Genomic DNA, 25987 nt, shown 5'->3' with positions numbered 1-25987 from the left:
GGGTGCAGTCCGAAGACTGACACCCCGAGCAGCAACTCGCAGGCTGCTTTATTTCGTCAAACCGCAAGCAAAGTACAAACAATAGTCATGAGTTAAGAAATTAGGGTTGGGGTTAGTCCCTCCCCCAAACCACGAGTTAAGAAAGTAGGGTCGGGGTCAGTCCCCCCCGCCCCCCCGTACCTTCCTTATTAATTTTCCGAGAAGTGGTTTTCCCCAGGGGTGGTACTTGGCACCAGTTTGGGTACATTTCTTAAGACACGTTATTTTCCAGGGTCTTTTGGTTAAAGATTGGGGGGGGGGGTTCCATGGGATGCCTAAAGAGGATCTATGATTGGCTATTTTTGCAGATAGCTGGAATCACGGAGTGGGTCACAGATGACCCAAAGGAGAAGCTGCATGAGTCAGTTTGCATTTAGCTAAAGTTATCTATTGCTTCACACAAGTGGTTATTATATTTCATCAGCCATGAACATATTTCATTAGTACTGCTGCTGGGGCTTTTTATTCTTTCCCCCCTCCCCCCTCCTCTGGACATGACACTTGACCGAGTTTGGCAGAAAACTGTGTTTTTTAGTCTAGTTCAGGCCCTGGCCTGGGCCCTGCTTTGTGTAAGGGTAGTTAGCATAACAGATCTTTGTTGGAGGGTTTATTTTGGGGCCTTCAGATTCACAGCTCTGGCTATCAAAAAGAAGGGCCCCCCCCCTCTATTTCCCCACAATTTCCCTCCTCTGATGCCATATAGACATCACTATCCTTATTTAAACAAAGGGGCCATAGGACAGTATTCGGATTTAGAAATGACACTAAGGTGGTCGATTTCCGGATTTGAGGGACAATATAGTGTGGGGTGGGGAACATCTGTGAAAATAAAAAGGGCTTCCGGTGGTGGTCGGGGCTGAACCGGGAGCCGGGGAAAACGGCAAAATTTACATAGACAACAAGCAACAGCCAACATTAATCCGCAACAAATTGCTAGAACAATCCAAAATAGAATGTGAAGGGCAGAAGAGGTTAGCCAACTGGGTGTAACTTGGGCAATTTCCTTAGAGGGAAAGCACGCAATGTCGTGGGAGGAGCATAAGGTATGTACTTGATAAGCAGTTTAGAAGCCTTTTGCCTCTTTGTTGTATTCTATTTCTATTACATGCATTTGGTCTTGCAGGTGAGATAAATTGGAGAGCAGAGGGAGTAGAGAAGTGAGGTTTAGGAAGCGGTTAGGGATAGGGGAAGTCCAATCAAATGTAAAAGGAACACTTGGATGGAGGGTTACATAAACCTGAGGATTAGCAGGCCATACAATAAAGCGGCTTTCTTGTGCAGTGGTTAAGTTAAGGTGAAAGGGGATAGGGATGTGGGGGTTTGATGGCAGGGCACATCCATGGCTCTTACTAAATAGTAATTTTCCCTCTGGATCTTTACCTATCGCTTCCCCTTCCCAACATGCCAAATCAAAACGTTAACCACTTCTTTAGGATGCAATTTGCGGAGGCAAAATAGCTGTGGGGGTTCCAAGGGCCATAATGACCACAAGGTTCCGATACCCACCCAGATATGTTGAGCAGCGAAATCATAGGGAGTGGTGATGAAACGGCTAGGTTTATGGGGTGGTTTAACTTCCCATACCTGCCGGTGGATAACCCAGTCCCATAGACAATTCGCCGAGGGTTCTGGCACAAGTAAGTGCACTGGAGCCCAGGTGCCATTAATAGGTCCCGAAGCTTGGAAGGTACATGCGACAGAGTCACAGCTCCATTTTGACAATGTCCACGTATTTCTCCACTTCCACAGCTCGGGTGGCACTCCCACAGTAGTGGTAAGAGTTTTAGGCCACCGCTGATTTAAAACATCGGTTTGCATTTTTTTTCTAAGAGACCGTTAAAGAAATCCTGCATTTGACTACAAGCTGAATCCCAGACAGTGTCCTTTCCTGCTAAGGCAAGGGTGTTTATTAATTTTGATAGAAGGGTTTGGGTTGTGGTTCCCAGTCCTGACAGGGCGTGGAGGGCTTTTATATTGGTATAGGTGTTGGTTAGCCCTGCCCCAGTAAGGAGGCCTGATGCTTTTTCCAAATTTTCCAGGCGTTCTTTATGCTTTTGGGCTTTGTCTATTGTCCAAATAGCAGCTGCTTCAGTTAGGCCATGTCAGATCCCTTCTACTATGCCTCCCTTTCCCCAATAAAAACTTTCCCACTGCACAAGCTGGGCCAGCCGAATGGCTGCTCTTTGAGAACAATCAGGGTACTGGGTAGTTATTTGGAAAGCAGAGAGGGAAATGAGAAAGTGGTGGTTCTCATAGTAGCATTTAGCACAATTCACCACTGGAAACAACAATTCCATCGGTAGGATGTGCTATACCACATTTGTTGTTCCGAGACTTGAATTTCCCTGAGGCCACGGCCAGACAGATTTGTATGGGAATTGGAGAAGATATGAGGGGGAGTAGCTGGGGAGCGGGGACTATAATGATGGGCAACCATGTAGAGCCGGGGTACACTGCAATATGACACAGGCCAAACCAGAGGCTACTGATTGGCCAAGATTTAGAAAAAAAAAATTACTTTTTCCCTCCCCACCCCAAGTTCGTTAAGGAGGAGAGGCTGAGGAATATTAAAAGTTTCATTTTCAGGTAGTTTTGGCTAGCTTCCGCAAGCTATTCTTCAAGATTTCGTAGTCTTAGTTCACTTAGCTGTCCGGCAATGAGGCTGCAAGGGAGGGGTTACCAGCACAATCACCTTGCTTGGTTGGAGGCTTTATTATGGCCTCAGGTGGAGAAGTTGTTTTCTTAGCAAGGTCCGAAGGCTTAATGTATTTGTCAGCGGACAAGAGTCCCTTAGCATGGGGCCAGGGCAGTTCTTTGCTGATGGACCTTTATGCAGACCCAGTCTTTGGTTTCAGTGAGTGGCAGGACTGCTGTATATAAAAAGACCTAACACATTTTGTTAGTGCCTGAATATTGTGTAATTTATTAAATGACTGTTTATTTGAGGTAGGCCAGCAGGGCACTGCCGGTAGTGGCATTGGGTGCCCTGGTAAAAAATTTTATGAGGGCTGAATTTGGTCTTTTGATTGGGAGTGGCCTTCAAAGGGCATTTGGCCATACTGGATCTGTGAAGCTGCACATAGCTTTTTTATAATCAGTTCAGATATGCCAGATTGTGACACAAAATTCTTAAGCAAAAGCTTTACAACAGCCCCCGCATGACATATTTTACCAATGCAAAACTGTTGCAAAACCTCCGCCCAAGATCCTGCATTTTTCCCTTTTACAAGAAAATACCTTACTAAAACGAACACACTTACAATTATAACATTTAAACATTTGAATAAAATTAATTCAAATATCTAGAAAAAGTTTTTAAAGAGGGAAAAGTGCTGCCTGCCCAATCATCACGTTGCTGGCAGTAGTGCTGGGCCACAGAGGAAAAGTTTTACTTAACTGCAGCAATCAACGGTGCACAGTCATCCGGTGATGCACGCGAGCAAATAGGGCCAGAGCACCTGAGGCGCAACCGTCCAGGGAGCGCCAAAGGTGATCAGGGTATAAGGTGTACCCAGCAACACTTCAAGATTTCTATTTGTGGCTTTTTAGTTGATATTAGCTTTTACTTGCTATTTGTTACCAAAACAGATTTAAAATTTTCCATTCTCCTGGCTTTGACTACCCTGCTGCAGCCACAACTTTGGTCTTTATTTAAAACAATTTATATCTTATAAAGCATTAAGTTACCTTAAGGATTAAATGCTAAATACCAAAACTAAACAACACTAGTTTACTTTGCTTGGCAAAAGTATTTTTTCTTGGTTCTATAACCCCAAAACAACATTAATTTATCTTAAACTTATAAAACAAAAATTATACACACCAGGAGTGTTTCTTAACAAATTCAACTAACTTTTTTATAGTCAAATAATTTTACCTTAATAACCTTTTGCCTGGATTATTTACAGACACTCCCAAAGGAATGGCTGCAAAGAAACCAAGAATTTCTTTTTTAACATTTATTCATAGTTTTACTGCTTATGCCATTTGTGACGGGTTGGATCACAGAAACCCCCTTGGAAGCTGCCACCCAATGTACCAAGACTACTTCTGCTCCTGTTTTCCCTGCCAGCTCAGGACTCCAGCACCCTGTCTTGCTGAGCCAGACACTCCAGTCTGCTCTAACACAGACCCAGGCTCTGAATCACTTGTCCCAAAGCTGCAAGTTTACCTGAAAACAACTCACAGTAGTGTGCTTGTCTTTAGCACTCAGATGCCCAACTTCCAATGGGGTCTAAACCCAAATAAATCCGTTTTACCCTGCATAAGCTTATGCAGGGCAAACTTATAAATTGTTCGCCCTCTATAACACTGATAGAGAGATATGCACAGTTGTTTGCTCCCTCAGGTATTAATACATACTCTGAGTAAATTACTAAATAAAAAGTGATTTTATTAAATACAGACAGTAGGATTTAAGTGGTTCCAAGTAGTACCAGACAGAACAAAGTAAGTCACCAAGCAAAATAAAATAAAATGCGCAAATCTATGTCTAATCAAACTAAATACAGATAATCTCACCCTCAGGGATGCTTCAGTAAGTTTTTCTCAGACTGGACACCTTCCAGGCCTGGGCACAATTCTTTCCCCTGGTACAGCTCTTGTTCCAGCTCAGGTGGTAGCTAGGGGATTTTTCATGATGGCTCCTCTCTCCAGTTACGTTATATTCACTTATTACCGTATTTTCTCTAAAACTATCCCAGTTACATTATATTGACTTATTATCAAGTTTTTATAAAACCATATAGACTGCACAACGTCACACCATTATTCAAGCAATTACTATTATAAAAGAAAGAAAGCAAGAAGCCAACTCTGCAATTACTTAATTTCCACCAGCAACTACAGAGTTAACCCTTCACCCCCTCCTCTCCTAACTTCCTTAAACTGCGGTTGCCTGCCTGTTTGGGCCCAATCCTTTTTTTTCATGGGCACAGGCATTGTTTTACTATCAATTCACCAAGGAGGGTGGGCTGTTTTTACCAACCCTCCTTGTAGAAGAGGATTAATTATTTAAAAAAGCAATTACTATTATACTTAAAGAGTGGTTAAACAACACAACAACACTAAAACACTTGCTATCATGCTTGAAGAATAGTTAAACAACACTAAAACACAGCAATAAGCCTTAGTCTCCTTTCCAGGCGAGACCAATTTTCCTAGCCTCCGTTACTCGGGGTGAGGCCAACCCCTCCCAACATTCACACCACTGGGGAGGATTTATAAGGGAGGTTCTCGCATGCACCCTGTCCGGCAACGAGTTACCAATCCGCCTCTGAGAGGAACGGGGTAGGATGCCCGATTGCCCCAGGTTTTGGCAAGCGATTTACAGGGGCTGGAGCTCACTCCATACATGAGTCCATGCTCCAAAGGAAGATTTGGGGAAGGGTTTCGGTCGTAGGCCAACCACACAGAAGATTAGGAAAGGCTTGGTCCCCGTACACCTCTCCTCCAGTAGAGAGCACCGGCCCGCCTTCAAGAGAACGGGATGGGATACTCTACTACCTAGGAGTACGCGGACGGATTCCCTGGGGCCTCCCCGCTCTCCGAGCAAGGAGGTGGACCCCGTACACCCCTCCCTCAGCAGAGAGCACCGGCCCGCCTTCAGGAGAACGGGATGGGTTGCTCTACTGCCTAGGAGTACGTGGACGGTTTCCCGGGGCCTCCCCGCTCTCCGAGCGAGGAGGGACACAATTGTCACTTAACGGGTAGAAAAGGGTGGGGACCTACTACTCACACAAAGCGGGGGTCTCCGCTATTCTCGGTCCCTTACCCCGCCCGTAGCAGGTCCCGGAACCACCTTACGACTCACAATTACACCACACCTAAACCGGGATCTTTGCTATAACAGTCCTACCCGGCCACACAGCTTATTGCTGGTGGTGAGGGCTGCCAATCCCCGGGCCGCAGATCTCACCAGTCCACACAGCCTATTGCTGGTGGGAGCCACTCCGGCCCCTTCGGCTGCTCCGGGACTTCCTGGATTACGCCCTACGTCCTGGAGGGTCCAGGCAGTGGATTCCGCCCCCCCTCACTATGGGGTCCACTTTCCCGGGGTTCCTCAGCAGCCTGTCCTTCACTCCCCTCTGGGGAAACCACCTCCCAGAGGGCAAGAGCCACAAAGCTGACTAAGACAAAGTAGAAAGCTTAAAAAGCAAAGCATAGGAGCTTGGCGTACTCCTTGTTCTCGTGGTTAGTAACGGTTTCCTTTATGTTCTGGAGAGACCACACAGCCTATTCAGCCTCTGTTCCTGCCTAAATAATCTCCTATCATCCGAAACTTGTTTTTATTCTAGGCTGGCACTCTAAAAGTGTTTAACTGCCAGACGGATGTCCCAGTAATTTCACCGAGGCTGTCCCAAAGAAACCGTCGGGTCTAAGACCCTCGTGTACACACCACAAAACAGACAGTTCCCTACGCCCCCCCAGCTTATAGCCTAAGTAAACAATGATAGAGATAGCGCAGCATGATGCAAGAATTTAAACAGACAAGTTACAGAACGGACACACACAAAACGAACAGGCGTCAGGCAAATGAGTCTAACCTTAAAAGGTTCGGATCACAGCACGTTCTCACCTGAACCTAGAGCCCATGGGCAGCTCCTCACCGAAGCCCAAATAGAGACAAGGGTCTCTTACCTGGCGCCTGGGATCGGTGTGGGAGTGGTCCACGGTCCTCCGGTCCGGTGGGACATCGAGTGATCCCGGACGAGCCCCCAAATCGTTGTGGTCAAAGACCCCCACGCAATGATTTTAGTTCAAAGACTCAAGCCTGAGGCCAGTTTATTGACATACATACCAGTGCACTGGGGTGCAGTCCGAAGACTGACACCCCGAGCAGCAGCTCGCAGGCTGCTTTATTTCGTCAAACCGCTAGCAAAGTACAAACAATAGTCATGAGTTAAGAAATTAGGGTTGGGGTTAGTCCCTCCCCCAAACCACGAGTTAAGAAAGTAGGGTCGGGGTCAGTCCCCCCCCCCCCCCGTACCTTCCTTATTAATTTTCCGAGAAGTGGTTTTCCCCAGGGGTGGTACTTGGCACCAGTTTGGGTACATTTCTTAAGACACGTTATTTTCCAGGGTCTTTTGGTTAAAGATTGGGGGGAGTTCCATGGGACGCCTAAAGAGGATCTATGATTGGCTATTTTTGCAGATAGCTGGAATCACGGAGTGGGTCACAGATGACCCAAAGGAGAAGCTGCATGAGTCAGTTTGCATTTAGCTAAAGTTACCTATTGCTTCACACAAGCGGTTATTATATTTCATCAGCCATGAACATATTTCATTAGTACTGCTGCTGGGGCTTTTTATTCTTTCCCCCCTCCCCCCTCCTCTGGACATGACACTTGACCGAGTTTGGCAGAAAACTGTGTTTTTTAGTCTAGTTCAGGCCCTGGCCTGGGCCCTGCTTTGTGTAAGGGTAGTTAGCATAACAGATCTTTGTTGGAGGGTTTATTTTGGGGCCTTCAGATTCACAGCTCTGGCTATCAAAAAGAAGCCCCCCCCCTCTATTTCCCCACAGGAAGAACAAGGCAAAGCATGTTAAGTGAGGTTAATTAACTTGATAGGCTGCAACTGAGGAAGAACCAGGGATTTTTAAGATCACTGAAGATAGAACCCAGCTGAGTAGACAGGCCTAGTATAAAGCCAGGAAGTTGTCAGCAGAAAGAGGCTGCAGGGAAAGTAGGCGGCAATCATCCCCTGAAAGTAAAGAGGTGTGTTTGAGCTACAGAGTTCAGTAGTCTGCAGTTACTTCCTGTGATGAGGGAGTCTGGGTCGGTAAACTCAGAGGAGGTCCAGAAGATCAAGAAGAAAGTTGCAAGGAGTCCAGGAAGGTAGCAGAAGGAGCTGGCAGACCACAGTTACCAGATATAGGGTCCCTGGACTAGAACACAGAGTAGTGGACAGGCCTGGATTCCCCTACCAGCCACTAGAAAGGCAGCAATGAACCTGGCCTTGGACTGGAAGGCTGACTGGAATGGCAATTTGGCTGCTGATCCAGTGGGACTTTGATACCCTGGAAGGGGAGGACTATAGTGACCTGGCCAGAGGGCTGTGTCACAAAGAAGGAGCACCCTGAGTCTCAGAGAAACAGAGAGACCACAGGGCGAGGAAAAGGGCATCAGACCTAAGTGAAGCAAATCCCCAGATGTGGTCACAAGGAGGCATCCTAGTAGTGAATGTACCCTGTGACAGGCATATTCTTTCCAAAAGATGAAATCCAAGGACTGAATTCAACGACAACATTATGTGAGAAAGATTTAGCAGTATGTTGCTAACACAAATTGGAAACAATTAGAATAAAGGCAAAATTGGGAGAGTGAGCTGCCTGGGATTCCATCAAGCTTTGCTACCTCATCTTTCCCTAAACAGGGATAAACCCTGTGTTCAGAGTCCACCAATGGCATCTTAGGTAAACAGATAAAAAGAAGAGCAGAAAATTCCTTCACTATCACTGATATCGCATATGAATTTTCAAGAGTCCTTTACTCAGGATAGTACTGAGCAATATACTCAGGCTAATTTATTTGCTGGCGTGTGTGTGCATGTATGTGGGAAACCCACTCATTGTTTCTATAAATCTCCCTGTTTATGCTAAGCCCCTTTAATTGATTACTTTAGAAGCAGAAAAACAGAACCATAAAGAAAGATTTCTACCTCATTAGGCTTTTCTTGTTATTATAATGCTAATTATTATTTATAGAATGCTGTACACAGTGCTTTACCAACACATAAAAGACAAGAAGCTCCTTTACAGCAAGCACTTGCAATCTAAAATCTGTTCCTTTAGGTACAAAGGCCTCCTATTAGTACTACTATTAGCAGTTTCATCTCTAATATACATCAAGAAATGTAAATCTTCAGATGTTACAGTTAGAACAGCATTAGCTTCAGAGATTGCACTGTGTTTTTTGTTTTGTTTTCTGTAACACTGCTTATTAAGTAGATGACAGATGTTGTAAGCCTGGTCACTGGGCACTATTATGACTGAGATTTTCAAAGCTGACTAGGAGAACTGAATGCCAAGTTCCATTAATTTTAAGGCTTAGGGAACGAGGTTTTTTTCAAAGTATAATCTCTTTGCTGAAACAAACCTCACACAAAGTCATAGACCAAAGAATATGATTCACTATATGTATAATGCCAACTCCTTGCTAAGTGCTTTACAGAAGGTATGAAGCCAAATGGTAAATTTTTCAAAAATGTCTAAGGGTCATATTTTTAAAGGTATTTTGGTGCCTACAGATAAGCTCCTAATGGATTTATGAAAAACAACTAGGTATCTAATTCTAATTGACTGACTTAGGCCTTGTCTGCATTACAGAGGAAATTCAATCTAAGCTATGCAATTTGAGTTACATGAATAGCATAACTCAAATTGACTTAGCTTAGATCTACTTACCAGGGGGTCCACACTACGTGATGTCGAGGGGAGACACTCTCCTGTTGATTCCCCCTACTCTTCTGGATCCGGTGGAGTACAAGAGTCGATGGGAGAGTGATCTGTGGTCGATTTAGTGGGTCTTCACTAGACCCGTTAAGTCAACCACCGATGCATCGATCACCACTCGTTGATACCCGGTATAGACTATCCCTGAGACTCCTAAGGGCCTAATGGTCAATTGGGATGTAGAGACAGATGACACCATACACATTAGTAAAATACAAAGCAAATTCAAGAAACTGGAAGCCAAAGTAGAACTCTGAGAAACCAGATCCAGTACTCAACTGCCATGTGGTAGGTGTCCCAAAGAAGGAAGAAAGAACAACTGCTGTCTTCTAAAATATCCATATAAGTAAACAAATATTTCCTAGTGCAGATAAAAAAAAAGAACCAAATTGAATTGAATCCCACCACAGCCTCCAATCCAAAGTCTTGCCAATGCAAAAGCTCAGAGCCTTAATATCAACATTGTGACAAGTGAAAATAGGGACCAATCCTCAAAAGGAAACAACTTCCTCTAATCCTGAGATAGCTTTATGGATACACTGCACAAAAGGATGTAAGCCTTTCGGAAAAAAAGACAAAAGACCTTAATTTTTCATTGTGGTATCCAGTCAAACTGCAAATAATTTACAAAGGAAAGCCAAAAATGTACGGTACTCCAGTGGAACTGATGGATATTTTAGACTTCAAAGAGACCTTAGGTGAGTCTTTAAAATCACCTTGGGAACTAAGCAGATAACCAGTGTGAAGTAGAGAGATGGGAATAGGAAATACCAGAAATCTTCACGAAAGAAGAAAGAAAAATGCATGGTGAATATTAAAAGATGTAGACTCCCCTTGATTCCCCAAAAAGTGAAGAAAAACAAGTTAGTCAATATTTGGTTAGCAGCATCTTTGAAACTACTGTTGGTGGGCGACTCACACTTGTTTCAGGCAGCTGGGGACTGCAGGTAGGCAGTAATGCTCTACAAAGAGATATAAACAATTCCTGTTTTAATACTGATGTATTAGTTTCTTCTATTGTTTTCTTTCTCTGGTTGGGAACTGGCAAGACAATATGCCACCAAGGAAGCAGGGTCTGAGAACTCATTAGGAACAAGCCTTGCAGAATAGGGATGAGAGGCCTATGGTTATTGGACCAGCAGCTATGTAGGCTGTTACTTACTGGAGATGGCTCAAAAATGCAATAGGCCAAATTCCCTGGTGGTGGGAATGGACAAAGCTCCATTGAAGTCAGGGGAGCTGCACTGTTTGCCAACTTGGACGTTTTTATTGTGTCTCGCAATATTTGATGCTCTTCATATAGCCCCACCTCCTGGTGATTATGTGAGAATCTCAGCTTTCAGTGGACAAAAAATAAAAAGTTCCTGGTCCTCATGGTTACAGAGAAAAGCTCAGAAATGTGATCTGAATGCACCATAAAAGCTCAAAAACCAGGGGGAAAATTCAAAGGACCCCAAAGGAAGTTGGGTATGTCATTACTTGATTCTAATTCCCAACTACAATGGTACCAGGGGTGTCAGGGGAAAGTTTTGTTAGCTGAACATATTTTTTCTCTTCAAATACACTGGCATTCTGTGGCCTGGAGGAGGATTTCTCCCTTCCAAATCACTATGGAAACCCCCCTTACACTAAGCCTACTTAGGCTTAAAGCAGTAGGTGAAGATTTGGGCCTAAAACAATAACCCAGAAGTGTTGCAAAATTTGTATTCACAATTTTATAATCTGCAGTATATAACAGAAAGATCTGTGCTTCAGAATTACTTGGTTAAGTTTATGAAAGTTTATGAAACAGAACAATTCTCAGATGCAAAAACTGACAGGAGTAGAACAGGCAATTTACATAATACAAACTGAAAAATGCCCTAGACCAGATGGCTTTGCTGTGATCTTTTATGAAGACTTTCCTCAGTCTTAGCAAGAATCTTTGTAGAAATATTAATAATGAAGGAACTGATCCCTAGTATCAAATAAGCGATTGTAAAACACTGCTCCCAAAGAAGGAAAACCTGTTGATTGATGTTCAGCTTATTATCTAATATACTTGTTAAACACACAAGCAAAGATGTTGATCAAGAGGCTGGTAATGAGGCTGGAGGGAGTTATAGGAAAGCTAATTAAATGGGACCAAAAGGGATCAGAGAGGGGAAGCAGTTAACAGATAACTAAGAACTTTAAATAGCATCCATTCATTCTGATGAAAGCATCATGAACATATGATGGTATTTCTTTAGGCATCCAATTGGAAAAAATAATTTAACCCAACTGGAGAAATATGGACTTCAGCCAAACAAAAGAAATATCTATCTATGGTTATAATGCTCCAAGGTACTGCTTTAATGGAGGAGGAGGATGCCGTGGGGAAAAAGCAGTTGCACTACACACTGGTCATGTTCTCAAGGCTACCTCCCCTAGTTGTTCCCCCTCTGCCCTCTTCCATTCTCCCTAGCGGATGTTGCATTTCCCCTTTCTTGGTAGCTTTTCCCTCATTTCTCTCTTCCTCATTTCATCTCCTTCTCGTTTACCAGATTGCTGTTGTCTCTCTTTACCCCTTCCATAAAGGCTCACTTCAAGCCCTAGGAGTAATGGAAGAAAATAAGAAAAGAAAAATTGAGATGGTCAAAACCAGGTAAAACTTCCCTGTAGTAGCTCTATCGAACTGTTGAATTTTCTCCCAAGGGAAGTGCAGGAAGGCTCTTCATTTAGGAAGTTTAAAACTGGACTGGACAAAGTGGTATAGGGAATAATCCTTCATCAGCAGGGAGGTAATATGGATGACACCCTTTTATTTCTATCCTCTTCAACAAAACAGGATGATGAGATTTTCTGGATGTTTCTTCTAAAGTATCTAGCAATAAAATAGTTAACAATTACTTTATCTAAACTTTCATCATAGCCTTGATTGTTAATATTCTATGGAGATGATGGGGTACTACACTTATTTAAGGCTGCCACGCTGCAGAGACGAGTACAATGGCTCACACCGGGGAGACTTTATTGGCAGGCATAAAGGATAAAAAATGATATTTTAAAATAAAAACGTATATTCTGCACAAAGTGACAAGGCCATCAAAAATACTGAAGAGATGCTGTGGCTCACTTCAGACCCTCCTTACAGATGAGATAAGATTGGGTAATGACACATGTCTGGGATACACCTTGTAACTCCTGCTGTTTCATCTAGTTATAAATACTTAGCTGAGCAAATAAGAATTAACAGAATGAACCCAGGACTGCAGTTGTGAACTAAAGAGCATAAAATTGCTGTGTTAGCTGACTCTCTATTACTGTTTATCACTCAGCCTCTAACATCTGTACCTAAACTAATGTTAGAATTGGGTAGATTTAGCTTTGCACCTAGATACAAACTAAACCTATCAAAACAGAGATACTCCCAGTAGGCTCAACCCCTTCTAAAATCAGTGAAATAAAACCAAACTCATCTGTTTTTGTTGGCATGGAACAAAACTTAAGTACCTATAAAACCAGAATATAAACAGATAAAGAACTTAAACAAAGGCAGCTCTTTTGCTTGACTTCAAATATTATTCACAATAAGGGCCGAGAACTGGTATAGGGGTGGAGACATGGAGTGGACTGTGCTCTATTAGAACTGATTCTCAGTTCCCTACCCCACTCAGAACACCTGCAAGGTCTCCCCTGCAAAATAAAATGAATAAATAGACAAGAAATGTTTGTAACCTGTCCTTTAAATCAGCTTCTGTACCCAATGACTGTAAGATAGTTAATGTAACGCCAATATTTAAAAAGCTCTAGAGGTGATCCTGGCAATTACAGACCAGTAAGTCTAACGTCAGTACCGGGCAAATTAGTTGAAACAATAGTAAAGAATAAAATTGTCAGACACATAGAAGAACATAAATTGTTGGGCAAAAGTCAACATGGTTTCTGTAAAGGGAAATCATGTCTTACTAATCTATTAGAGTTCATTGAAGGGGTCAACAAACATGTGGACAAGGTGGATCCAGTAGACATAATATACTTAGATTTCCAGAAAGCCTTTCACAAGGTCCCTCACCAAAGGCTCTTACGTAAATTAAGTTGTCCTGGGATAAGAAGGAAGATCCTTTCATGGATTAAGAACTGGTTAAAAGACAGGGAACAAAGGGTAGGAATAAATGGTAAATTTTCAGAATGGAGAGGAGTAACTAGTGGTGTTCCCCAAGGGTCAGTCCTAGGACCAGTCCTATTCAACTTATTCATAAATGATCTGGAGAAAAGGATAAACAGTGAGGTGGCAAAGTTTGCAGACGATACTAAACTGCTCAAGATAGTTAAGACCAAAGCAGACTGTGAAGAACTTCAAAAAGATCTCACAAAACTAAGTGACAAAATGGCAAATGAAATTTAATGTGGATAAATGTACAGTAATGCACATTGGAAAAAATAACCCCAACTATACATACAATATGATGGGGGATAATTTAGCTACAACTAATCAGGGAAGAGATCTTGGAGTCATCGTGAATAGTTCTCTGAAGACGTCCACGCAATGTGCAGCGGCAGTCAAAAAAGCAAACAGGATGTTAGGAATCATTAAAAAAAGGGATAGAGAATAAGACGGAGAATATCTTATTGCCCTTATATAAATCCATGTTACGCCCACATCTTGAATACTGCATACAGATGTGGTCTCTTCATCTCAAAAAAGATATAATACTGGCATTAGAAAAGGTTCAGAGAAGGGCAACTAAAATGATTAGGGGTTTGGAACGGGTCCCATATGAGGAGAGATTAAAGAGTTTAGGACTTTTCAGCTTGGAAAAGAGGAGACTAAGGGGGGATATGATAGAGGTATGTAAAATCATGAGTGGTGTGGAGAAAGTGAATAAGGAAAAGTTATTTATTTGTTCCCATAATATAAGAACTAGGGGCCACCAAATTAAATTAATGGGCAGCAGGTTTAAAACAAATAAAAGGAAGTTCTTCTTTGCACAGTGCACAGTCAATCTGTGGAACTCCTTGACTGAGGAGGTTGTGAAGGCTAGGACTATAACAGGGTTTAAAAGAGAACTAGATACATTCATGGAAGTTAAGTCCATTAATGGCTATTAGCCAGGAGGATGGGTAAGGAATGGTGTCCCTAGCCTCTGTTTGTCAGAGGGTGGAGATGGATGGCAGGAGAGAGATCATTTGATCATTACCCGTTAGGTTCACTCCCTCTGGGACACCTGGCATTGGTAACTGTTGGTCGACAGGATACTGGGCTGCATGGACCTTTGGTCTGACCCAGTATGGCCATTCTTATGTTCTTATATTAAATACAATTTCATGCAGTTTCTTCTTTACTAACATTCATTCATTCTTGGATAACCATGAGGGGAAAAAAATGTTTTCTTGACTCACTGATTTTTTTAAAACCTGGTATGTCACAATTTCATGACATTTCATAAAATAAAAATGTAGAGACACATACACATAATAATATGGACAATATCAAATATTCTCTGGGGATGGATGGATATATACTATATATATATAGTATTCGGTATACAGGAATGATGTAGGAATGATGTTTTGTGGCAGCTTGGAATTGTTATTTAAATCAAAAAGTTTATATGGACTTTGTATATCGTACACTTACTAGTCACAAATTACATAAAACAGATGTTTTAAGTGAATGTATTATATTTTGGCCAAAGGGCAGACCAAAGAACATACAACACACAAACTTAAAGTTCCAAACTTATCCAATATAGGCCTAGAATTAAGTAACATAGGAACATCTCAGAACATATAAGTGAGAAGAATTAAGGTCTCTATAGTGTGTACATGCATTAAATCCATATCTTGACCTGAGACTTTTAACATGTATTTTATATCTTTCTGTACATAAATATCTAGACATACCATATTTAACTGGAAATTCGACTTCACACAATTGTGTTATATCTTAACAGTCCTTTGCTCATTTTACTAGCATGTCTCTTCTAGACAATTGCTTTTTTCCCCCCTCTCATCTCCACTGAGATATTCTATAACCTACTGGACTGCAAGTCACTTAAATAGGTCAATTAAGATTTAGGGATTTGTGATATAAACAAAGGTGTTAGTCCCTCAGGCTATTACTGCAAGATCTGCCACCTCACTCTCAATTGATTTTGAACAACCAATCTTCTTTGGCTTTGGTTAGTCCAGGAAAATCACTTCACATGCCAAGTTTACAACTTGTATAATTCCACGGCTATCATCAAACTAGAAATTACATAATAAGAAACATGCATGACAAAAACTATTTATAAAAGAATATGTTTGCCCATTGACAGAGCTAACACTAAAGGTAAATAAAAAATAGTACTTAAAATAATGTCTTGCAGCTTGCTAGTTTCTATATAATGTAAGGTCCTAGCTATCAGCTGTTTAATGTATCCAAATACACAATTTCATGCCCCTGGTTTCTTTCACACTGACAGTCTGTCTGGACTTGAACCTCTCCTTTTATACCCCAGTGCTGGTAAAATGACCTCCTGGTTACACCTAGTAAGGTAATACTGGGCGGATGGCAGATGGTATGGTCACTCATAGCATATGCAGAAGTTAAGACAAGTGCAATGATAAAACTTACACTTGTTGAGTCAAATTCACTACTTTTGCTGGTGGTAAATTTGTCCCCCCACCATGTTTAGGTATGCTACACTATATGTTGGGAAAGGAAATACAGTTTTAAGTATCCTGCTGTTGTAATAAGTAAATAAACACACATTTTCAAGTCTTTTTCCCTTTAAATGAAGATCTCAGGAAATGAACGACCACTGTAATGTCGCTAACAAAATGAATGACCGCCCTGCACCTGTAAGCAGGGCTTTTTTGGGCTGGGCTTGGCCAGTGAAGGGAACAATGCTTTATGGCTGGGGGGGGGGGGGGGGAGATGAAAACTGCTGCAAAAGGGGCAGAGTGGTTGCTAACTCATCCCTTGGGAATGCAGGGTTTGAAAAGGAGCAGCACAGTGTCAAAAGTCTTCCTTTTTACACAGACCAAAGCCCTTCCTCCGCCTTCATTCCACGGAGAAAGGCAGGAACTCACAGCAAGTCTCAGAAGGAGTCCTCTGGGGTACTACAGCTTAACTCGGCTCCACTCCAGGTGGAAGCAGAGCAGTGAACAGGGCGAGGGAGGAGGAATGGAGAAGCAGGCTCTTGTCCCAGCATGGCTCCAGGCAGACAGGGCCGGCTTTAGGCACTGCAGGGCTCTATTCGAAGGAACTACCGCCGAAATCCCGCCGCTGTCTTCGGCGGCAGCGGCAACGATTGAGCTGCTGCCGCCGACAGTGCTGGGACTTCTGCAGCAGCTCAATCAGCTGCCAGTGCCTTCGGCGGCACTACAGCGGAGGCAGGGCCGGCTCCAGGCACCAGCTTAACAAGCAGGTGCTTGGGGCGGCCAAGGGAGAGGGGCGGCACCTGCGGCAATTCGGGGGCGGCAGATCCCTCTCTCCCTCTAGGAGCGAAGGACCTGCCGCTGAACTGCCGCCGCCGATCGCGGCTTTTTTTTTTCCCCCAATTTTTTTTTTTTTTTTTTTGCTTGGGGCGGCAGAAATGCTGGAGCCGGCCCTGAGCAGAGGGACCTTCCTCCCCGGCAGAGATTGAGGTGCCGCCAAAGACAGCACCGGGACTTCAGCGGCAGCTCCTTCGGGACGGCACGGGGCCCCCCTAAGGCACGGGGCCCGATTCCGGGGAATTGGTGGAATTGCCCTAGGACCGGCCCTGCAGGCAGACACAGAAAAATGAGAGTGGGGAGGAACGGGGGAGGATTAATTCTCCCTTTCTCCTGGTTCAGGCGGGCGAGGCAAGCATAGCAGAGTGAATTCACAAAGGGAGGTGCAGTTGAGTAGGGAGGCAGCTCGGAGTCAGATTCTGTCCCTATGTATACAGACGAGGAGAGGGAGGGGGAGTGTAGTCCCCTCTCAGAGCAGCTGTGCAGTGCACAGAGGTTTAGGGAACAAGGTTTCTGGTTTTACCTGCTGTGGGCAGGAGACAACAGGGGGGTGGAATTTTGCTTCTCCCTCCCAATTAGTGTCGATGGGACAGGGAATTGGGGAGGAATCAAACCCTGCACAGGGCAGTCAGAGTACAGTGATTTGGGCCAGTGTGAGCCAAGGACAGGAGGATCCTTGCAATAAGGGTGATGGACTGGGGGAGCCTGGGATAGTGCCTTTCATATCAAAGGGCAGCCTATCAGGCTTGGGCAAGGGGGTCTCAAGGTGAAGCACTCACCCAGGCAAGTGAGCTGGCTGCGTTTGATGGTGGGACAGTCAGCCGGGATTTGATACAAGTAATTAGGGTTATTGTGTCTGAGATTGTTTCCACAGCTTTGCAGGCTCTACAAGGTGTAATGGCTCGCCCAGATCTAGGACATTCCACTCAGGTGATTGCAGGAGATGAGGCAGACACAGAGGGCAGGAGTGAGTTAAATCAACAATGGATAAAGGTTCCCAATTGCAAAGGTGTTCGGATCTGCTTTGGGGAGAGCTACATGAGGTGGTTTAGGGTCCAATACGAAAATGATGTGGCAAAGGTGAGGATTGTGGGCACTAGTGGTTCCTCTGAGGCTTACCCCATCATTTGGTTGGGTTTTGGGGGGGGGTAATCACATGGGCTAGCCAGAAACTGTCTCAATTTGTCTGGGCCTATAAGCAGATGCAGAGTGTAAGCAGATGCAGGTTATTGCATGGCTGATGCAGGCTAATTAAGTTCCTCCAACATGGGGACAGCCATGGGAGAGGTGTCTTGCTAAGGCTGCATTCTTTAGCTATGCTTGTGTTACAGCTGAAGCTTACCCAGAGAGAAGCCCGGCTTGTTAGATATATAAATATAATTGGGCGGGCATGCAATACATTCACGGGCATACATTTCTTTATGCAGTGACTTTTGCAGCATCTGTACGTTCAGGCATGCATGCAAATCATGTTTTGGGTTTCATACAGCACATTACTGCCACAATGGTGAGGGGAGGTATAGGACGCAGGGTAGAACAAATGCCTTCTGCAGGTAGGCCCTGTTTGAACAGCGTGTGGGTGGCAGAAGGCAGGCCGGTGTAAGGGGACAGCTTCAAGCATTGGAATGGTCTAAGGCTTCCTGTGGGACTACCCCAGCAAAGCCAATGGGTCAAATGTATGTGTTGGGTTTCTTTTAATGGGGGTTCTTATCCCCTTTATATGCAATAATAATGATTAAAGTCAAGGGTGGGGTTTGGCCATGTTGTTAAGGCAATAATTCCACAAGAATGACTTTGGGGTACAGGGGCAGGGCCATCCAGCCAATTGCCTGTGGACAACTTGTGGGTTTCCCCCAAGGCTAGCTTCAAGCAGCCGAAGAATAGGCTATGGCCTCCAGTGGAACTACCTCAGTAAGGCTGTTGGGTCAAATTTGTGGGCTGGGTTTAATGCTTATCCTTTTTATGTACAATAATAATAATTAAAGTCAGGGGTGAGGTTTGGCCATGTTGTTAAGATTATAATTCCACAAGGAGGAATTCGGGGGTACAGTGCAGGGCCACCCAACCAATTGCCTGTGCACAACTTATGTGTTTTGCCTTGAGGCTTGGTCCCTGGAAAGGCTCCAGGGAATTACATTGCTTCATAACCTCTCTGAGGTTGACAATGGCACAGCACACACCTTGTCTCATTTTCAGGTCCACAGATTTCTGGAGTTGGCACCAGGAGCCAGCCGGGAACCCAGGCAGATGCCACTAGTGCTATGGAACCTTGGCATAGAATGGTTGTCAGTGTGGTGCAGAGATCAATTGCTCAGTGCACGTGGCAGGGCTGTGAGAGAAGTTTTAATGATTTCATGCAATTTCAGGATCAGGAAAGCCAGTAAGCAATATGGCCCATTAGAGATGAAAAAGTACTGCGGTACATGCTGTCGTTGGCAAACTGTCAACTGGCATCCTCCACAATCTCGAATCACCTCTCTGCCATTACATTCGTCATTAAGCTAAATGGTTATCCTGATCCTTGCAGTGGTTTTTTAGTTCAAAGGTTTTTGGCTGGGTGGTCGCATACCGGTGGCCCCAGGGTGGATTCCCGTCGTCCCATCATGGGTTACATACTTAGGGATCTTGTGCAGATCCTTGGCTATGTCATAATGGACAGGAGGCAGACTTGTTCAGGGCTGCATTCTTGACAGCATTCTTTGGTGCTTTTAGGATCAGTGAGCGAGTACCTGGGTCCGGTAGGGACTCAACAGGAAGGGCTTTGCAACTGTGGGATATACAATGGCATGAGCATTCAATAATATAACACTTGCGAAGGTCAAAGACAGATTAACTCGGCCGGGTGAATCTGTGATCCTCCAGCAGGGTGGTGAGCCTGGATCTGCCCAGTTCAGGCTTAGAAGGCCTACAGGGTTATATGGCCAAAGGGGAAAGGTCCCCTTTTTATGCAGGTATGGGAGCAGAGGCAATCAGGCGTTGACATAAAGGGTATGTCTACACTACGGGATTAATCCAAATTTATATAATTCGAATTTAGGAAACCGATTTTATAAATTCGAATGTATTCGGCCACACTAGGCACCATTAATTCGGTGGTGTGCGTCCAAGCTACCGTAGTAGCATCGATTTCCAGAGCGTTGCATTGTGGGTAGCCAATAACATTGAATTGCCAATAACATCGAATTGCGGCCACACTAACCTTAATTTGGATTAACAATACCGATTTTGACGCTACTCCTCTCGTCGAGGAGGAGTACAGAAATCGAATTAAAGGGCTCTTTAATTCGAATTAAATGGCTTCGTTGTGTGGACGGGTCAAGCGTTAATTCGAATTAAAGCAGCTAAATCCGAATTAAAGTCGTAGTGTCAGTTGCGTACCGAATGTATGTAAGACCTCAGGTGGCAAGTCATCATTAATTTGTTGTAATCTCATTACAGATATTGGACGACCAGTCATGCAGATGGTGGTGTGGATCTGCAGGCATAGTATTGTCTTTTGGGCCCATAGGCACATGTCCAAGTTGCCCGAGGGTTCGCAGCTGGCCTTCGGTGATGAGGCGATACCCAGTTGGCATGCAAGGAAGGGCATGTTACAGGATCAGCTAATACCGATGCTATATGCTGTGCGGGCCCATCAGTAGCCCCCAGATATAATTGTGGTGCATCTTGGGGAAACGATTTGGAAATGCTTAAATGGGTGGAACTAATGCTCAGAGCAAGGAGGACTTGGGGCTAATCCTTGAACTTTTTCCAGGAGTTAACATGATTTGGCCAGACATGCTTCAGCGCAGGGTCTGGCAGGGAGCTGTGAGTCCCCGCAGGGTGGACAAGGCAAGGAGGTATGTGAACAGGGAGGTGGCCAAATTCCTTGGGACCAAAGAAGGGACAGTAATTTCACATCCTGGTATAGTATATGGGGCAGCGGCGTTGTTTCGGAAGCATGCGGTTCACCTGTCCGACTTAGGTGCTGTCATGTTTTTAACTGATATAAAAGATGGCATTAGGAGATGTCTGGGAATCCGACTGGGTGTGGGGAGGAGGCTGTCAAGCTAATTGCTGGCGCCTCCTTGTGGCAGATGTCCAGTCCTCCATAGGAAAGGTATACAGTGACTGGATAAATGGCTTGGAAAATGACTTAATAAGTAATAAGTAGTAGAACCTACTTAGTAAAAGATATTGGGATGATCATAAACGAAACTGAAACATCATTAAAAAGGAGTTGATCTGTGTGGCAAAGAGGAGTGAATTGTTTAAACCTGCTAGATTTGAGAAGAAATACTACAAATCAGACATCCACCCAACAGAATCATATAATTACTTATTAAAGAGCTGGTACATTTACTATGATATATGAAAGTCCTTCCTCATTGCAATCTATCTGTGGGTCAGAATTTCTAAACTAAACTTTAAATGCGTAGAAAAGGTAGAAAAGGTAGAAAATACACAATGGCAAGACAACTTTAGTTGTAGTTCTGGTAATCTAGAGAACAATTAAGCTGATTTAAGTTGCATTTGCACATTAGGATGCCCTTATACACGTATAACACCACAAATAAACACAACCATAAAAGGCTAATTATTTTGTTTCAGAATATTCTTTAATCACATACTGTGGAATCTAATACCAGCTCTCTCATTTACTTAGTATACTATCTTATTAAACTTTTTAGATTTGAAAACAAAACAAACATTTTTACTTACCATATAATAAAACAAAATCTCAGAAAGTTTTCTTGTCAGTTCTGACTTTTCAGTCACACATTTAGTATACTAATCTGGCATTAAAAACAAGATCAAAAGGAGTAACAATAACTAGTATACATTTCAAATATACAACTGTTACAAGTTTCTTTTTCTTCAGCTGTGTAATAAGCAATCTATTTTAAAACAAAGTATTGATGTTTTCCATGAAACCTCTTCTCACCATTCAAAACAAATAATATAGATCAAAACATTCCCCAGTGATTAATGGAATACTTACACTTCTGTATTTCACGATATATTCCAATATGGGGGCTCCTCCATCATCCTGTTTAGTTATACTAAGTTTAAAGCTCTTTCCACTGCCTGGTTGTCCGTGAATTGATGGAGGGCTTGGCTCACCTGAGCATTGGGGGGGGGGGGGGGGGAAGAGAAGAAGAGAAATTCAATATTTCTATTTTTATATGTATTATTTCTACTGTTTGATTAATTAATATTATTAATCAAAACCTTCATAATCAAACAGGATGTTTTCAAGCTTTCTGCAACATACTTCATGATACTTAATGATCATCCTGGCATCAATGCTGTCAAGTTTGTTACAAAACATATCAAAGATTTGTACATTAAAAATAAAAGGGATTTAGAATAAAAATAGTCTCAGTCTCTGTGATTTGATATCTTCTTATCCTTTCAAATTTAGCTCGTTTAAGAAATGACTCCTTATGCAGGCACTAATTTAGAAAAGCAGCTGGTTAATTTTAAGCATGTAAGTAATCCCATGCTATTCAGCAAATCGTTATACACATCCTTAACTTAAAGCATGTGCTTAAGTCCCATCGGTGGAATCTAAATTATTATTAACGGACAATAAACTGTCATAAACAGCAGCAATAAACTGTCCCAAAGAAAACCTGAGGCTCTTTTAGATTACACAATACTATCATTTTATTAAGAATGAATTTGAAGAAAAGCATTTTATAAGATCTTGAAATGTATGAAATTTTACTTCAAACACACTCTATTTTTATAATAAACCCATCCTTTGATGTTGACCCTGTTGTTTCTTACAAGGAGGTTCTACTATAACAGGAATATTTATGCTGAAATTTTGATCAGAGTACATTTTAAACCGGAGCACAAATACAGGACTCAAGTGTACTGCCATTGCTAAAAGGAGAGAGCTGTGTTTTCGTCTGCTGGAGCTCAGGTGCACGTTCCATCATATCTTTACTCTGAGTATCTGATCCCTTCCAGGAAAACCACAGGGCACTGCCATGTAAAAGAAACTTACTCCTGGAATGCTTCAGAGGGCAGGATTCTTGTATATTTCAATACTAGATCTGTTTAAAGTTTTGCCTGAAAGCTGTTTTTCAAATTATTTTTGTTTTTTAAAGTAATCAATTTTTCCTTTCAAATTTTTCGGATTTTTCTACCAAGAAAAGGGAAAGAAAACCTGTTTTCTAAAACTGAACTCAAAATACTTTTTAAACTCTGGGTTTTTCATTGAAAAACTGAAAAAAAAATCACAGGAAATTTGGGGGAAATATTTTCTTTCTAACCCCCCCCCCCCAAAAAAAACTATTAGCATTTATTAACTACCTCTACTCAATATCTTTTCTGCACCACAGAATGGAGCTGGTTGTCTGAGCAAAAGGGTGGGATGATTGTGCAATTGTGAATGTAAAAATAAAACCAGTGTCTTAGGCCTGATTTTCTCAGGTCATCAAGAAGAGAGGCTAGAAATGTGTTGGGGCTTTCTTGAGAGCCTGCTGTGAAAAAGAACTGGAGACACTGGATGTCGTTTAATTAGGCTGAAACTTTATTCCTAAATGTCTGGGAGTATCCAACTGATAAAATTGTACAGTGCAGGTAATTTCATAATTATTTACATATACCCAGAGGGCTGCTGGCAGCTCTTCCTCTTACCCATCCTGGTCCCCAGCCAACTTGCTGCTGCAAACTCACCACACCCCATTGGATGAGGAGTAAGAGGGGATAAAAAAGGAGGGGGGGTTGACTCCTGATATACCAATCATAGTATCCCAGGACCACCCCCCTGTTTTCGCTCCTTTAAAAAATACCTCCTTTAAATTCTTTTCCAATTCATTCTGTCTGAGCACCATATCCATTCTCTATGGAATTTGTGATGAGACATATTCCCCACACTGGCCCTGAGAGGGCTGAATGGGCCCAAGTGCGCCCAATCAATCAATTAGGATGCAAATGGGGGAGACTTAAGCTGGAGGAAGCTAATTAGAAGAACACTCATCTATGAGACAACAGGTGGGGCTTCTACAAAGCCACGAGGCTAGCAACCGTGTGGAAGGCATCAGGGAGGAAGCCTGCTGTCCTCCTCCCTGAGATAAGGGAGAAGGAAGGGGAGAAGAAGCCATTAGGAAGGAATCCAGTAAGGTGGTGGAGCTGCACACCTTAATTGTTCACTACAGGGCCCTGGACTGGAACCCAGAGTAGAGGGTGGGCCTGGGTTCCTCTACCAACCACTGCAGAGTGATACTGGCAGGGATCAGGAAGACTGCTTGAGTCACTGTGGGAGTGACAGGGTCAGAGCAGCAGGCATGAGGACTAACTGATGCCATGTGGACAGAAGTGACTTTTAAAGGTTTCCCAAAAAGGGAACCCAATTACTAACATGGCCAGAGGGCTGAGTCACAAAGAAGCAGCAGCAGCTTCTGGGATGAGAGAGGAGCTGCAGACCAAGAGAAAGTGACGGAGAGAGGGGGTGCAACCGCAGGAAGGGACTTCTACCTCGCATTGCTAATTCCCAGAGTGGCCAGGAGGAGGCGCCATAAAGCAATGAGTAAAGTGCCCTGTCACAGAGTTCCTGCGCTGGATATCTCCCCAGTTTAAATAATGAGTTGTGACTTCATAGCCTAACCCCCTTTCATTTTTTGCCCCCACTAAGCCTCCAACTTGCTGTGGGGCAGGTAAAAAACCCACTTCATCTTGGTGAGGGCAAAATTCCTTCCCAGCCCACCAAGAAAGAAGCAACCAGTGTAATGCTCACACAGCAGGTGCTGACGAAACCTGGTATTTTAACTACTGCCACGGGTGGGAGCTGCTCAGAATGGTCCAGGTAAAAAGGGGACCTTTTCAATGATGAGCTCCCAAAATCCTAAGAACCGGTTCCCTACCGGGTCCTCGGCGGCACTTCGGCGGCGGGGGGGGGGAGGTCTTCACTCGCTCCAGGTTTTTGGCGGCATTTTGGCGGCAGATACTTCACCTGGAGCGAGTGAAGACCCCCCCCCCGCCGCCACCGAAGTGCCACCGAAGACCCAGTAGCGAACCGCGCGGTGACTGTCTCCCCCCCCATCCGACCCCAACCCACGTCCTCCCCCAACTGCCCCCCTCAGAACCCGCAACCCATCAACCCTCCCTGCTCCTTGTCCCCTGACCACACCCTCCCGAGACCCCCCCACCCTAACTGCCCCCCAAGACCCCACCTCCTACCCAACCCCCCCATTCCCCGTCCCCTGACCGCCCCCCCCAGAGCCTCTGCCCCCTCCAACCACTCCCTGCCCCTTATCCAACCCCTACTCCCAGCCCCGGCCCAGCCCCCTTACCATGCTGCTGTGTAAGGATGCTGCGCGGCCGCTGGAGCTCGCAGCCCCACCCCCTTACCATGCCGCTCAAAGCAGCAGGAGCTGCAGAGCTGCCCAGAGCGCTGGCGCCGGCAGCGCAGCGCGCTGGGGCTCTGCGAGGGGGGGGGGGAAGCAGGGGAGGGGCTGGGGGAGCCTCCCCAGCTGGGACCTCAGGCAGGCCGGGCAGGACGGTCCCGCGGGCAGGATGTGGCCCACAGACCGGAGTTTGCTCACCCGTCCGCCCCTTTAGGAACCGGTTCTACACCGGCTTCTAAATTTAACAACCGGTTCTTGTGAACTGGTGCGAACCGGCTCCAGCTCACCAATGGACCTTTTGCTGCACAGACTTGGACATAAATAATTCCCTTCTCTTCCAGTCACCTGGTGGGGGTCATGGGTCAGTGTCCCCACATTGACCTGTTATAGAGCTGCCTGACTCCCAAGCAGGTAGCTCTCTAGCCCTTAAAGGGGCAACACACCTTCTCCGACAAGCCAGAGAAAGGGCCCCAATGCTTAACATGTGGTAAAGTCATTCTCTAGAGGCCAGTATTTTTTTAAAAGTACTTTTAAGGCAGATTATAGTTCAGATCACTCAACTTTGAGAGTGCCTCTGTTTAAAGATTGTGTTAGAGCAAAGTAATAAAATGGGGAAGTGTATCTGTAAAATAATTATTATTCTGAATATGTAGATAACTGATGTAAAAACTTATAAAACATTAAGCATATGAACCTACCCTGGGGTAGTGAGG

The 25987-nt window shown here is 44.0% G+C and overlaps 1 protein-coding gene across 1 annotated transcript in view; it reads right to left on the bottom strand.

Annotated features, from left to right (window-relative positions):
* Positions 1 to 25987, bottom strand: part of NCAM2 (neural cell adhesion molecule 2) — a 272786-nt gene that overhangs the window by 60080 nt on the left and 186719 nt on the right. The window contains exon 14 of the mRNA XM_065401487.1: positions 21917 to 22038. Coding sequence (XP_065257559.1) covers positions 21917 to 22038 — 122 coding nt within the window. The remainder of the gene's footprint in view (positions 1 to 21916; positions 22039 to 25987) is intronic.

This window comes from Emys orbicularis, chromosome 1 (genome assembly GCF_028017835.1).
Source record: "Emys orbicularis isolate rEmyOrb1 chromosome 1, rEmyOrb1.hap1, whole genome shotgun sequence".
NCBI classification, from domain to species: domain Eukaryota; kingdom Metazoa; phylum Chordata; order Testudines; family Emydidae; genus Emys; species Emys orbicularis.
This window is presented reverse-complemented; position numbering and strand designations above follow the sequence as displayed.